Source organism: Muntiacus reevesi, chromosome 4, assembly GCF_963930625.1.
Source record: "Muntiacus reevesi chromosome 4, mMunRee1.1, whole genome shotgun sequence".
Taxonomy (NCBI): Eukaryota; Metazoa; Chordata; class Mammalia; order Artiodactyla; family Cervidae; genus Muntiacus; species Muntiacus reevesi.
The window spans coordinates 127,504,733-127,519,766 of NC_089252.1; the positions used below are offsets into that span (position 1 = coordinate 127,504,733).

The following is a 15,034-nucleotide window of genomic DNA, read 5'->3' on the forward strand; positions in this document are numbered from 1 at the left end:
CTCAATCATATTTATTGACCATCAATATAGAGTTGTTGGCTCAGCAGGTGTATCCACCTAATGTACTGTATGTCCACGCCTTGTCTGTGCTCTTCTCTATAACTGAAATACATTTTTCTCTTTGCCCATTTATCTATGTTGAGCCTATCTACCAGTTTGTGTCTTGTTATCAACTGTATGTTTTTCCTATTTTATTCATTTGTTTTGTCTTTCATTATAAAATTAAGGAAAGATAGGGCTAAGCAAAAATGCTAGTACATAGATACTTATTGATGGATATTAATTTAATTAATGTTTGCATTTGGTGAGAAAATAAGAAATTCATTTTTTTCTTTATTATGTTTTTTCTCTTTTTTTGAAGAAACGATCGGGTTTTTTTCTGGAAAATAAACCAACGTATCAGTTGTGGAAGGCAGGGTACTACGTGGTGGTATACTTTCCAGAGAAAGACATCACTGTTCTTTGGGATGAAAAGACAACCATCCATATCAAAGTTGGACCACAGTGGAAGGTAAGTCAACCTACTTTGTAGGTCAATCCAAATGAGATACAAGAAGTGAAATTACATTTGACTTTTTAATGTTTTATGGAAATAAAGTGATTGATGTTTTCCTTTGAGAAATGTTATATTTTTAGAATAACTAAGTCAGATCCCAGGGAAGAGTAACTTTACCAAGTGTTGCATACCATTTTTTTTAACTTCAACCTTAACAGTGTCCAGTTTTCCAAAGTTACTTAGTTCGGCTTCTTTTATTCCCACTCCCTACAGCATGGTTATATGATATTGTTTGTAATACAGTTGGATTTATTAAAATTTACATCCATCTTTTCATCCACTTTCTGGATATTCTTAAGCATACATTCAGTAAAATTCTTTAAAAATGTGAAATAACTTATTTTTATGATCTGCAGTTCTATGAATTTTAACACATGCATGGAGTTGTGTATCCACCACCACAGTTCTAGAAAGAACAGATCTGTCAGCTTCCAAATTTCTTCTGTGTTGCCCTTTTATTGTCAATTGCTACTTCTAACCCTTCACCCTGGGCAACCACTGTATAGTTTTGCCTTTTCTGGATACAGTATAAACGAAATCATGCAATATATAGTTTTTCGGGTCTGGCTTCTTTGACTTGATGGAACACATTCAAGATTCATTCATATTTTTGAATGAATGAATTGTTTGTTCCTGTTTACTGCTGGTTGATACTCTTGTTGTATGGATGTACTAGTTTGTTTTATCCATTAATACTCAGTCTGTTGTTTATCCAGTTGAATACTCAGTCTGGATTGTTTACAGTCCTTTTCAATTTATATTTTACATTGTTTTAATGATTGCTTATTATTAAATATTGCACTAAATATTATTAGAAATTTTTATTGTTTTAGATGTTTAAAATTTTAGTCCTTAAATGTTGAAGTGAATATAGAATATTTCATGGTAATTTTCTTTTACTTTAGAACAAATTATCAGGATTATGTGGAAACTTTGACAAATGTACTTCAAATGATATGACCACATCCAATAACTTAGAAGTGAGAAATGCCCAGGTATTTGGAGATAGTTGGGCATTAGGACAGGTAAGTGGAATACATATTATATTTTAGAACAAAACAAATATTTTCTGGAGTATTTATCCACTAAAACATTTTATTTTTAGAGGAAAATTTATTTAGGTAATACTGTTTTATATAATATTTGTGTAGTAATTTATAGTTGACAAACTCAAACTTCTTTTACATTTAATTTCTCATGCAATCCTTGTGACAATCTGGTAATGTAAAGGATATTAACTGCATATTATAGATGAAGAAATTGAGGCTTAGGAAGGTTAAATTACTTGTCTACTATTGTGTATCCAGAAAGTCACAGAGATGATGGTCAAATTCTCATCTTCTAATCTCATGATTTTCCTTTCTAATGCTCTTTCAATATATTTGTATTTCTAATGATGTATCTTTTGTCAACTCAAGGTAATGAATAAATAAAGATGAAATTTCTTAACATTTGTTCTCCAGACAAGGCTGTGTGTGGGGTGGGGAGGGGTAAAGAGTGAATTCCTGGCCAACTACCTTAGGGAGCAGTTAGGATGAATTAAGTCAGGCATATTTCTTTTTTGAAAGATTTCCTGAGGCATTATATGCCTCCAGGGAAGGGATGTGTTTGAAGGAATTCCCACATTTACTGACACAGAGCTTATGCTTTTGTATATCAGTTCTCAAAGAAATAGTTTTCTATAGGATAGAATCTGAGAAACGCTGAACTAAGAAAACAGTCAAAATGGAAATTTGTTCTACTCTTTTCTTCTTCTTTTTTCTTAAACCTATTTTTTCTAATTAAAAATAGAGTCTGCAACTACAATTTCCTGGTTGGTTACTATTTGATTAGTTGTTTTACTATTTTGCCTAGTTTACTAATATATGTAAATCTCTTTAAAAAATTAAAAGGGGATTAGGGTTAAACATTCACCCAATTTAGTAAAATTTAAGCAGTATATTTCATTGTGATTTGCATTAAAAAGTATAAAGGTTTTATTTTTTGATATAAAATGAATTAAGGAATACTTAATTTATAATCATACTTAAATATTTGTACTAGTCAAAGAATTTTAAACTCATTTATACCTAATGGACAAAGCCGAAAAAAATTTTTTTTCATTCAGTAAGTTCTGTTTAGCACTTAATGTTTTCCAATCGAAATGAACACATAATGTAATTAAAACATAGCCACTGCCCTTGGGAATTTAGCTTAGCAGATGAGGTAGAAAAATTAGCAATGGTACAGTGAGACAGGTGCTTTGATATAGGTGCATTCAACATGGAGTTTGTGGTCAAAGGAAGATGCCATTGAGACGATTCTCACAAGACTCACAGGAGCAATAAAACTGGAGGTGATGGGAAAGAGCGTAGCAGCAAAGGAAGGAGCAGCCCTTTGGAAGGTGTCAGGAAGACTAGAGTGAGCATGGTGCCTGCGTGCTAAGTTGCTTCTTTCGTGTCCGAGTGTGTGTGAGCCCATGGACTCTAGTCCATCAGGCTCCTCTCTCGACAGGATTTTCCAGGGGAGAATACAGGAGTGAGTTGTCATGGCCTCCTGCAGGGGATTTTCCCGAGCCACGGATTGAACCCATGTCTCTCACGTTTCCTACATTGGCAGGCAGGTTCTCTACCACTAGCGCCACCTGGGAAGCCTGAGCATAGTGGTGGTTGTTGTTCAGTTGCTCAGTCGTGTCTGACTCTCTGTGACCCCATGGACTGCAACACGCCAGGCTTCCCTGTCCTTCACCATCTCCTGGAGCCTGCTCAAACTCATGTCCATTGAGTTGGTCATGCCATCTAACTATTTTGTCCTCTGTCGTCCCCTTCTCCTTCTGCTTTCAGCTTCTGATGCTTTCATAGCTTCAGGGTCTTTTCTAAAGAGTCAGTTCTTCACATCAGGTGGTCAAAGTATTGGAGCTTCAGCTTCAGCATCAGTCCTTCCAATGAATATTCAGGACTGATTTGATCTCCTTGCAGTCCAAGGGACTCTTGAGAGTCTTCTCCAACACCACAGTTCAAAAGCATCAGTTCTTTAGCACTCAGCCTTCTTAATGGTCCAGCTCTCACATCCATACATGACTACTGGAAAAACCATAGCTTTGACTAGATGGACATTTTTGTTGGCAAAATAATGTCTGTACTTTGTTCTCTAGGTTGGTCATAGCTTTTCTTCCAAGGAGCAAGCATCTTAATTCCATGGATGCAGTCACCATCTGCAGTGATTTTGGAGCCCAAGAAAATAAAATCTGTCACTGTTTCCACTGTTTCCCCATCTATATGCCATGAAGTGATGGGACTGGATGCCATGATCTTCGTTTTTTGAATGTTGAGTTTTAAGCCAGCTTTTTCATGCTCCTCTTTCACCTTCATCAAGAGGTTGTTTTGTTCCTCTTTGCTTTCTTCCATAAGGATGGTGTCATCTACATATCTGAGGTTATTGATATTTCTCCCCATAATCTTGATTCCAGCTTGTGAGTCATCCAGCCCAGCATTTCGTATGATGGACTCTGCATAGAAGTTCAATAAACAGGGTAAAAACATACAGTCTTGACATACTCGTTTCCCAATTTTGAACCAGTCCATTGTTTCATGTCTGTGTCTAACTGCTTCTTCTTGTTCTGTATACAGATTTCACAGGAGGAAGGTAAGGTGGCCTGGTATCCCCTTCTCTTTAAGAACTTTCCAGTTTGTTGTGATCCACACAGTCAAAGGCTTTGGCATAGTCAATAAAGCAGAAGTAGATGCTTTTCTGGAACTCTCTTGCTTTCTCTATGACCCAACGGATGTTGGCAATTTGATCTCTGGTTCCTCTGTCTTTTCTAAATCCAGCTTGAACATCTGGAAGTTCTTGGTTCATGTAGTATTGAAGCCTAACTTGGAGGATTTTGAGCATTACTTGTTAGCATATATAATGAAATGCAATTGTGTGGTAGTTTGAATATTTTTTGGCATTTCTTTTCTTTGGGACTGGAATGAAAACTGACCTTTCCAGTCCTGTGGCCGCTGCTGTGTTTTCCAAATTTGCTGGCATATTGATTGTAGCACTTTCACAGCATCATCTTTTAGGATTTGAAATAGCTCAGCTAGAATTCCATCACCTCCACTAGCTTTGTTCGTAGTGATGCTTCCTAAGGCCCACTTGACTTCACATTCCAGGATGTCTGGCTCTAGGTGAGTTGCCACACCATCATGATTATCTGGGTCATGAAGATCTTTTTTTGTATAGTTCTGTGTATTCTTGCCACCTCTTAATACCTTCTGCTTCTGTTAGGTCCATACTGTTTCTGTTCTTTATTGTGCCCACCTTTGCATGAAATGTTCCCTTGGTATCTCTCATTTTCTTGAAGAGATCTCTAGTCTTTCCCATTCTATTGTTTCCTCTATTTTTTTGCACTGATCACTGAGGAAGGCTTTCTTATCTCTCCTTGCTATTCTTTGGAACTCTGCAGTCAGATGGGTATGTCTTTCCTTTTCTCCTTTGCCTTTAGCTTCTCTTCTCTCCTCTGCTAGCTGTAAGGCTTTCTCAGACAACCATTTTCCCTTATGAATTTCTTTTTTTGGGGATGGTTTTGATCACTGCCTCTTATATAGTGTTACAAACTTCTGTCCATAGTTTTTCAGGCACTCTGTCTATCAGGTCTAATCCCTTGAATATATTTGTCACTTCCAGTGTATAATCGTAAACGGGTTTGATTTAGGTCAAACCTGAATGGCCTAGTGGTTTTCCATACTTTCTTCAATTTAAGTCTGAATTTGGCAATAAGGAGTTCATGATTTGAGTATGGTACCTTACAGGAATTTTATGCAATTCATTATGTCTGTTGTAAATGGTCTGAAGTAGGGAATGGCTGGAATGCAAAATATAGGGCTCTAATATTTGTGTGCTAGGATCTAAACTCAATGTCTCTTAACTAGTTAGGCTCTTATAATCCAACTAAGAAATGTTACATTTAGAAGATTTAGCAAACTGTCCAAATTTGAGAGACACCTGAAACATCAGACTCTGTTGAAAGGATTGCAAAATGAAGTATTGATTTGAAGAATTCAAGAAAGTCTCCCATCTTCCTGGATTACTGGTTAGACACTGGTGCCCTTCCGCTAGACAGGGCAAAGAGGAAAGTTGGTGGGAGGGAACAGTGGGGACAAGATAATGGTGTAAAAAAGAGTACAGGTCAGCATATGTTGAGAGAGAAGTGACAGAGATTTTATGTGGAAATGAGATTTTAGAAAAGAGTTCTGGGATGGAAATATGGAAATGTCCAAGTTTGGAGATTTCAGAAAAGAGATCTGGGATTTGGCAGTTACTATTATATACAGGGAGCTTCCCTTGTGGCTCAGCTGGTAAAGAATCCACCCACAATGCAGGAGATGTGGGTTCAATTCCTGGGTTGGGAAGATCCCCTGGAGAAGGGAAAGGCTAACCATTCCAGTATTCTGGCCTGCAGAATTCCATGGACTGTATTGTCCATGGGGTCACAGAGTCTGCTGAAGGCATGAGAAGTGTATAGAATGAAGAAAATAGAGACTCGAAGGTCAAGCCTTGCAGAGAAGGGAAGTGGAATGAGGAAGGGGAATAGCAGCGAATGAATTAGGAGGAAACCCACCAGAAAATGTTGCCGCCAGAATCATGTGAGCCATGTAAGAAGGGCAAAGTACAACACAGGGTCAGAGATAGGGAGAGATCAGATGAGATGAGACTGAAAAGTTGCCTTTATATTTAGTAAGGAGGAGATCAGTGATCACCTTTTCCAGGCCAGTTTGAGGGAGGTGGATTAGAAGAGGCAGGGACCAAATTGCCGAGTATCTGGGAGGTAAGCTGCAGTTGCTTGAGTATATGTGACTCCTCAGAGGATGGTTTGTGATAGAAATGAAAGACGTGCAAGTTAAAGGAAAAAGAATAATTCGCTTATGAAAAATTTTTAGTCATGTAGCACCACCGTTGACAGTTTAAAAATTATTTAACGTCACTCTCTAATATTGTTATGGTTTTAATAGTAAATTTAGTTACTTTCAAAAATAATATATGCTATTAACATGAACTGGCTGAGCACAGGTGCTCTCAGTAAAGTCTGTCTAAAAGAATGAGAATATATTAGATATGATTGTAGTGGGTGAAGTCAGACTAGGTTACTCTGGTTTCAGCTTCAGAAATTTCCTCATTAAAAACTTTCTTTTCTCCCTTAACTTTTTCCACAGTGCGAAACCCCGGTTGAATCATTTAAACCCTGTGAGGCGCATCAAAGCAAATTTCCTTATGCCAAGAAAGAATGTTCCATTTTGTACAGTGATGTTTTTGCTCCTTGTCGCAATATGGTGAGTACTTTATTAAACTTTCCGACTTAAACAAGTACTTCAGTGTCTTAATATTGAGATTAACTGGACAAATTATTTAAATGCCCTGTGGTTTTTTAGGTATACTGCCTAACCCTTATTAGGAAGACCGATTTGGTAATTTGTTTTTCTATAGAACTGGCACATTAGGTGATTTACATTCTTCCTCATGCCATCTTATTAACAAAGTACATTTGTACATATTTGTTAATGGTCTTTTTCATTTTACGAAACATTTTTATGTTCATTATCAAAGCTATAAATGCTTGGTTTTCTTCAGAGAACAACACAAATTGCATTTTTCTCCTTAACCCAAAGTATAGTTTAAAATGATTATTAGTGGCACATTTAAAATACTTTTAGAAGCACATCCCAAAGATAGAATGTAATTTGTTTAGAAATTAACTTTCTAAATGTCTTTCCAACATAACAATTTTAGGTCCCAATAGAAGTTTTAAAAGTAGTTTAAGATATCATTAAAAACAAAGTACATTTGGAAGCAGAACATTCTTTTAATGCCATGCAAATATGCCAATAATGAAACAATGTGCTTCTACAAAATATAAATCTGTTGTATTGAAGATATTGAAATTGTGTTTGTCAGTCCTATCCCCTGTTTTGCTAGTTCTTTGATCTTACATTTGCCTAATAAATTCTTTTGGGCAAATAGAGGTTTGAGATATTTAGAACTCTCTAGGTGGCAGTGTTAAGCTGATTACAGCAAATTTTGAAAATCTACCAGTTAGTTTTCTTTTAGAAGGCTGAATTTTAATCAACTGTAGTTAGTACGTTTTGAAATTAATTTATCTTTTACTTCATTGCAGATTGATGTCACTTCCTTTGCTAAAAATTGTCATGAAGACACGTGTAACTGTAACCTTGGTGGGGACTGTGAATGTTTATGCACAAGCATAGCAGCGTATGCATACAAGTGTTGTCAGGAAGGGGTTTCTGTTCATTGGAGATCATCTACTGTTTGTTGTGAGTACCCTAATTAGAACATCATCATTAGGTGGGAAGCTTATGAGGAGATTCATGTTGTCTTATCTTAGAAGTGATACCATGGAACTCATGGACATCAAATTTAAGATGAGTAAATTTTATATTCTTTTGACAAGGTATATAAATTGTAGTATAGCTAAAGGATTTATAAAAGAAACTTTGAAGTAAGTTTTTCTGTTCTGTGTTTGACTTATCACTGTAACATTTGCACTATAAATTATGTACCATCCTTGGAGAAATTGTTTAGCTCTCTCTTATGGCTATGAAATTCCACTGTTCTAGTGATAAGAAATATTGTTTTAAAAACATCATTTTGAATTTGTATTCAGATTTGACCTTTTAAACTTTTCGTTTACTCCTATAGATAGTACATCATCTGATAAACAGTTTATGATTTTAACACTTTCAGCAGACTATAGGTTGGCTAATATATTTGCCTACTTATAAAATAATCTTAGGAAATTTAATAAATTATTACACAGTACTCTTAAAGAATCCTCTTAGCTCAGAGAAAATTCCCAAATAATGATGTCATTGAGTTCTTTCACCTGGTTATTGGTAAATCATATTTTGTACATATTCAAGCTAAGTGGTCAGATTCTTATTTAGTTTAATATTTCTTCTTTTACCCTTTTAGCACTTGATTGTGACTACTACAATGAAGGTATGTGACATATAAAGATTATCGGGATACTATTTTATTAAATGTATCTTTGGATTCACAGTTTTTGAACAACTTTTCTGGGAACAAAGTATGAATAGTTCATAATTTGGCATACAGTTAATCCTGGAACAAGGCGGGGGTTGAGGGCACTCACCCTCCGCAATTGGTCACCCTCATATTCACAGTTCTATGTTCTCGGATTCAACTGACCATGGATTGTACTGTTGTTGTTCAGTTGCTTAGATTGTGTCTAACTCTTTTGTGACCCCATGGACTGTAGCCCACCAGGCTCCTCTGTCCATGGAATTTCCCAGGCAAGAATGCTGGCATGGGTTGCCATTTCCTTCTCTAGAGGATCTTCCAACCCAGGACTCAAATCCACGTCTCCTGCACTGGCAGGCAGATTCTTACCATTGAAGCCACCAGCGAACCCCACAGTGCTATATATTTCCTACTGAAGCAAATCTGCTTAGAAGTGGACTTGCACAGTTCAAATCATGTTGTTTGTGTCAACTGCATGACTCAATGAAAGCCATCGCCTTCTAAAATGTATCTAAATTTCTAAGTATTTGTGTTAAAATTTATTCCCTTGAAAAACAATAGAGTGTTGTAACTAAGTTCTCAGCATCAAGGAAGCTCTTAGTAGTCCTAGAATAACATGAAGGAATGAATGAATGAGTAAAGTTAGCTAATTTTTTTGGTAAAAAGGATGAAGGATATACATACCTCTTACCATTATGAATAAAAATGGACATTGTTTGAACTCTATTATGCTGTGGAAATTATAGAAAGAAATAATAATATAGAAATTTAGCTGTCATTTTACAGAAAATAATTATTTATATATTATCAGAATGAGAACTTACTGATTTAGTAATAATGAAAGTATCCTAGTCCCCCAAGCATTCAAATTTGCAACAGGAAGTCTAAAAGGAGTCAGTTCAGTTCAGTCGCTCAGTTATGTCTGACTCTTTGTGACCCCGTGGACTGCAGCACGCTAGGCCTCCCTGTCCATCACCAACTCCCGGAGTTTACTCAAACTAATGTCCATCGAGTTGGTGATGCCATCCAACCATCTCATCCTCTGTTGTCCCCTTCTCCTCCTGCCTTCAATATTTTCCAGCATCAGGGTCTTTTCCAATGAGTCAATGAGGCTAACAGGAGGTGCTGCCTAAAACCAAGGCATAGATGTAAGAGACTGAGAGTTATATCCTCATTGAAAATGCCAGACATTAGCAGAACCGATGCTGCTTTTTGTCAAACCTATTTGATGAGGAAGGCCTAGCCACTGAAACCTAATTCAGACAAAAAAAAAAAGATGATCCAGGGAGGTGTCCGTTTTATTAGTAACTGGGCAAAAATCCATGATGAATAGGTTAGATTAACAGTTATAGGAGAGCTGACCCATTACAGAAAAAGTCCAAACCAAATGAGCCAGGGAGAATAGTCAACGATAAAAGTACAAAGAAAGCCAGAAAATTTTAGTAAAATAGAGATGATACGTTAAAAAGAAAATGGACGTTTTAGTCAGAGGAGCCTGCTGTGCTGCAGTCCATGGAGTCACAAAAAGTCAGACACAACTTAGTGACTGAAGAACAACAAATCCCTAATTATAACAATAGTTTTTGTTGCATTAATGATATTTTTATCATATAATTTAAGCTTCAAAATATGCCTGAAAAGCTTAACATTGTTATTAGTATCATTATTAACACTACAAAGGAAGAAATGGAGCGTAGATGAATGAAATAACTTGGTCCAAGTCATATAGCCAAAATGTGGTAAATGGGTTTATGGACAATCTAAGTCCGAACCGATGAGCTTGGTCTCTGTGCTGCACTGTCTGGTAATGGTTAGCACGTCCCAGCCGAGGGAGGACCACAGCACATCTTTATCATGTGCTCTAACGCAACGTGCAGACCGTAATAGGAGAAAATGCGTCAGTAACGCCCTCACTTAGGAATTCCTGCCTCATACAGCTCGGCTGTGAAAAATCTCCATCTGTGCCTTTATACTTCCTGGTGTTCCTTCTGCAGTCTCTTGGAAGCAGAAGCAGAATTTTCTATGAATACTGAATTTCTACCTCTTGCTGCTTCAGACGTACTGCTTTTTGTTAATTAATCTGCTGCATTTCTTTCTTCTAAGGTGTTACAAGATTCTTGAAATCAGCTCTTCTAGTTTCATTTGTTAACACTGTATTGGTAGTATTCAGAGGGTGAGCAAGGGACATTTTCTTTCATGAGCGTCAAGAGATTCTGTTTCCTGTGATCAAAGTAATAGGCAATAGAGGCAACCTGCCAAGGAAAGGAAGAGATTGTGGAAGGATGCGATGCCTAAGGTGGATAATTGAAGGGGAATGAAGAATTGTGGAAATTGTTGATACTAATAAAAATAAATCATTTAAAATGGTTATCCTTAACTTGTTTCATCTCAATTTCACAACTATTGTAAAATTACCTAGTCTTTGCCCAGTCATAGCTGGTGTTTTCTCTGGACACTATGTTATTAAAATACTTAAATTATTCAAAACAAATGCAGAGATAAAAGACTGTGACTCTATAGGAGGAAATGTTTTTAAAAGTAGGAAACTTCAGAGGTTGCTGATGAGATGAGTTTATAACCCTTCACACAATGACTTTCTATAATAGTTTCATGTTCATTTTTATGGAATTTGCTAAAAATATAAAGGTTCTGTTGCTGCAAGGAGCAGAAGACTTCAATATTTTGCTAAAAATTGTTACATAAGTTTTTATGTTCAGAGTGCTTCTATCAGATCAGATATACTGAATACTGTTTAAATAATCAATACAGGAAATGATTACTTTTAGTATACAGAAATTATAATTCTCCCTACAGAAGATTAATGATAAAGTCAATGACTTTTGCCTTCAATTGCTAGTGAAAATGCAGGAAAGCAATTCACATGCAAGATATCCATCAACTGGGAGTTGATTCAGAAGCTTTCATTTTTTTATACAAATGGATTTCTCAGATGACAATTGTCTCTTCACATTGTTGTAGGAAGGCACTTGTCTTGTAGGGGAGAAAATATTTTGTTTAGTGGTCTGTCTCCTTTCTCCTATTCTCCTCTTGGACATCTGTGCCTGAGGGTGCTTGGAGCTCACAAGCTGTATTTGTATATGTCTTCTTCATTTTGAATTGTATTTCATAACTTATACATTTATGTACTCATTTGTACATTATTTACATATTCACACAAATCTATGTATTTATACGTTTATGTATGTTTTCTTCTTAAAAGTCTAAGTTACTTCTGTCTTTCCTAGAGAATGAACTTGTAGGTGGTGGAGATGATGATGTAGTTCTGTTTGGATGTTATAGATATTAGGTCCCAGAGAAACTGTGCAGGGTCTACATTTGTAACAACTCCTAAAGTCTTCACTGTATCTGATCAGTTCCATCTTGGTGTGGGAGCAACAATGTTCAAATCTCTATGTGTACTCAAGGTGTCTGAAAGTGAAAGTCGCTCAGTAGTGTCTGACTGTTGCGACCCCATGGATTGTAGCCTGTCAGGCACCTCTGTCCATTGAATTCTCCAGGCAAGAATTCTGAAGCGGGTAACTGTTTTTTTCTCCAAGGGAGCTTCACACCCAGGGATTGAACCCAGGTCTCCCACACTGTAGGTGGAATTTTGACCATCCAAGCCCAACCGTGTCTGGGTCCTTTTGTCATGGCTTAGAAGTGTTTCCAGCTCCTCAAAGTTGAAGTGTCTTGTTGATGAGTCAGTGGATGGGACAGTGCTTGAGAATAACTTCTTCTATAACCCCTTCTCCTGGCCCTGTGATGGAAATTTTGGGTCTTGCTCTCCTTCATGTTTGGGAGACTTTTAAGCCCTCTAATTCAATTATCTTCTCCCCTTCTCTTATGCCTGGTCTTGGTCCTGAAAGGGGAAAAACCCAGGTGGTTGATTTCTCTGATTTTTTTCCCCTCCATCTTAAGGATAGGTTGGGAAAGGAAAACTGTCCTTGAGACAAAAAGTGAAGAAAAGAGGAAAAATGAAATTCACTGAGTGCAACCAGATTGATCTTTTATGAAATCACCTACCACACCTATATTAGAATTTTATATAACCTACAACATAAATACCTAAATATAACTGTAAAAAGTACACAGCTAATAATTATGTGATTTAATTTGGATAATTCAGAAGAAACATCAAAATTTTATAGTACCTCACTTTTTTAAAAACATTAAACATCATAGATTGGGTTAAAGGTAAACTGACCTTGCTGTCATAAAACAATGCATAAGTTTATTTTGAATATCAGTGAGCTTTTAAAATAAATTATATGCTTTTCTTTATAAGATGAAGTTCTTAGAAATATTAGTTTGAGTTTCAGGTTTAGTTACATACTAACTAGTTTTTTTTTTTTACTACAGTATTTTCCACTTTATATGAAATGGTTTAAGTGCATAGAAATGATAACATATGTAAAATGACACTTGACTTCTCTGTTCAGCGTCATCTTATTTTCTTCTCTATAGACATACCTCACTGATGAAATTCAATAATTCCCAAAGCAGTAAAATATCATATATGATATCTGTGAATTCTGTTTTAATGCAATGAACCTACTAAGAAGAAATGATTTTTAGAAGACTAACAGAATGTCTTCCATTGATAGAACTAAACTTAAGTTTATGTACAGTAGAATCTTAAAATATCAAGGTGAAAGGTTGCCTAGACAAACATATTCATAGAGGTGAGGAAATTTGAGGTCTAGAAATCTTAAGTCAACCTTTAGTCATCACTGCTAAGTATTTGTGTATATATATAAACACACACACACACATTCATGTATATATATATCCTAAAGCACATATTCTAGGGACCTCCCTGGTGATCCAGTGGTTAAGACTTTGCCTTTCAATGCAGGGGGTGCGGGTTCAATCCCTGGTCAGGAAGCTAAGATCCCACATGCCTCATGGCCAAAAACCCGAAACATAAAAACAACAGAAGCAATATTGTAACGAATTCAATAAAAACTTTAAAAAACGGTCCACATCAAAAGAAATAAATGACATGTTCTAAATACATATCTATATATTCCAGATCAATATAATGCATCCTTTTTAATAATTTTATTTACTCATTTATTTTTGGCTCTGCTGGGTCTTGGTTGCTGTGCTGGCTATTTGGTGGAGAGTGAGAGTGTCTCTCGAGTTGCAATGTGTGGGCTTCTCGTTGTGGTGGCACAGGCTCCAGGGGTCACGGGCTTCAGTAGTTGTGGTGTGTGAACTCAGTAATTGTGGCTCCAGGGCTCTAGAGCACAGGTTAGATAGTTGTGGCACATGGGCTTAGTCGCTCTGGGTCATGTGGGATCTCCCCAGACTAGGGATTGAACTCGTGTCTTCTGCATTGTCAGACAGATTCTTTACCACTGAGCAACCAGGGAAGCCCTGATATAGTCTTTTTGAAAAGAGTTCATTTTGTTCATGATAAATGTTTAAATGCTCAATGATTTTGGAGTACTTTTGTTATTAAAATTTATTCCATTGAAATGACAGCTTGAAATGTAAAACTCCTGTGCAAATTTATAATTTTCTCATTTGTATTTGACTAGGACTTGGAGAAGGACCATATATGCTGGCAAGTTATGGACAGACTGGCCTTATTCTGGGAGCCAATATGACCAGTGGAAGCATTTTCTCTCTGCCAAGAAGTAGTATTCATGGCAATTTATTTTTTAATTTTATGATCACTCCAGGCCTTTTCAAAGAGAAGGCATCATGTAAGTAGAATTTGCAACAGAAAATAATGATGTAGTTTTTCATTTATACATGCAGTAAATGTTAATTGGGGAATTTAATATGTTTATGTCATCTTTCTAGGTGCTCTAAAGGATTTGAAATAAAATAAGACACTGGCACACCAACCAGCTCTCTCTTTTGTATATAAAATCATTTCTTTGTTAATCTATTGGTGTATATATATATAGATGTAATTAGAATTACAGTTGTTTGGTTGGGTTTTTGGTCCTTGGTAAAGCACAGCTTCAATTTTCATTCTATTAGTCACAGAATTTAATTAGAAACTTTTGACTATTTTTAATTGTCTGCTGATAATTGACATGTGAAAGATTTTAATGCCATATGAAAGAAAAAAGTCATAATTTAATATCAAGGAAGTTAAATTAAGAGCATAAATCAAAGTCTAGACAGTCACTGAGACAGACTGTTGTCCTTATGTGGCCTTGTCTGTCTTGGTACCTGGGCCCGCATTTACTGGCTTGCCCCTGTAGATTTATACTGGTTGTATCCACTTGGCATCTGTTCTAACTGATGGTTGGTGTCCCTTTCTGATGCATGATGTTCAGGGTACATTGTTACTATTCTAACCCTGCTTAGAACTATGCATGTTGTGTTCTATCAACATAGGAAATATTTATTGAATGAATGAATCTGACCTAACTTTTACTAATTTTGAGAACTCTCCTGATTTTCCAGTTAAAATAAATTGCTTTATTCTTGTAAAAAGAG

The 15,034-nt window shown here is 36.3% G+C and overlaps 1 protein-coding gene across 1 annotated transcript in view; it reads left to right on the forward strand.

Moving 5' to 3' along the window:
- OTOGL (otogelin like) overlaps positions 1-15,034 on the forward strand; it is a 170,891-nt gene that overhangs the window by 93,128 nt on the left and 62,729 nt on the right. The window contains 6 exon segments of the mRNA XM_065935470.1: positions 362-511; positions 1,462-1,581; positions 6,733-6,849; positions 7,692-7,848; positions 8,507-8,533; positions 14,119-14,286. Of these exon segments, the coding sequence (XP_065791542.1) occupies positions 362-511; positions 1,462-1,581; positions 6,733-6,849; positions 7,692-7,848; positions 8,507-8,533; positions 14,119-14,286 (739 nt within the window).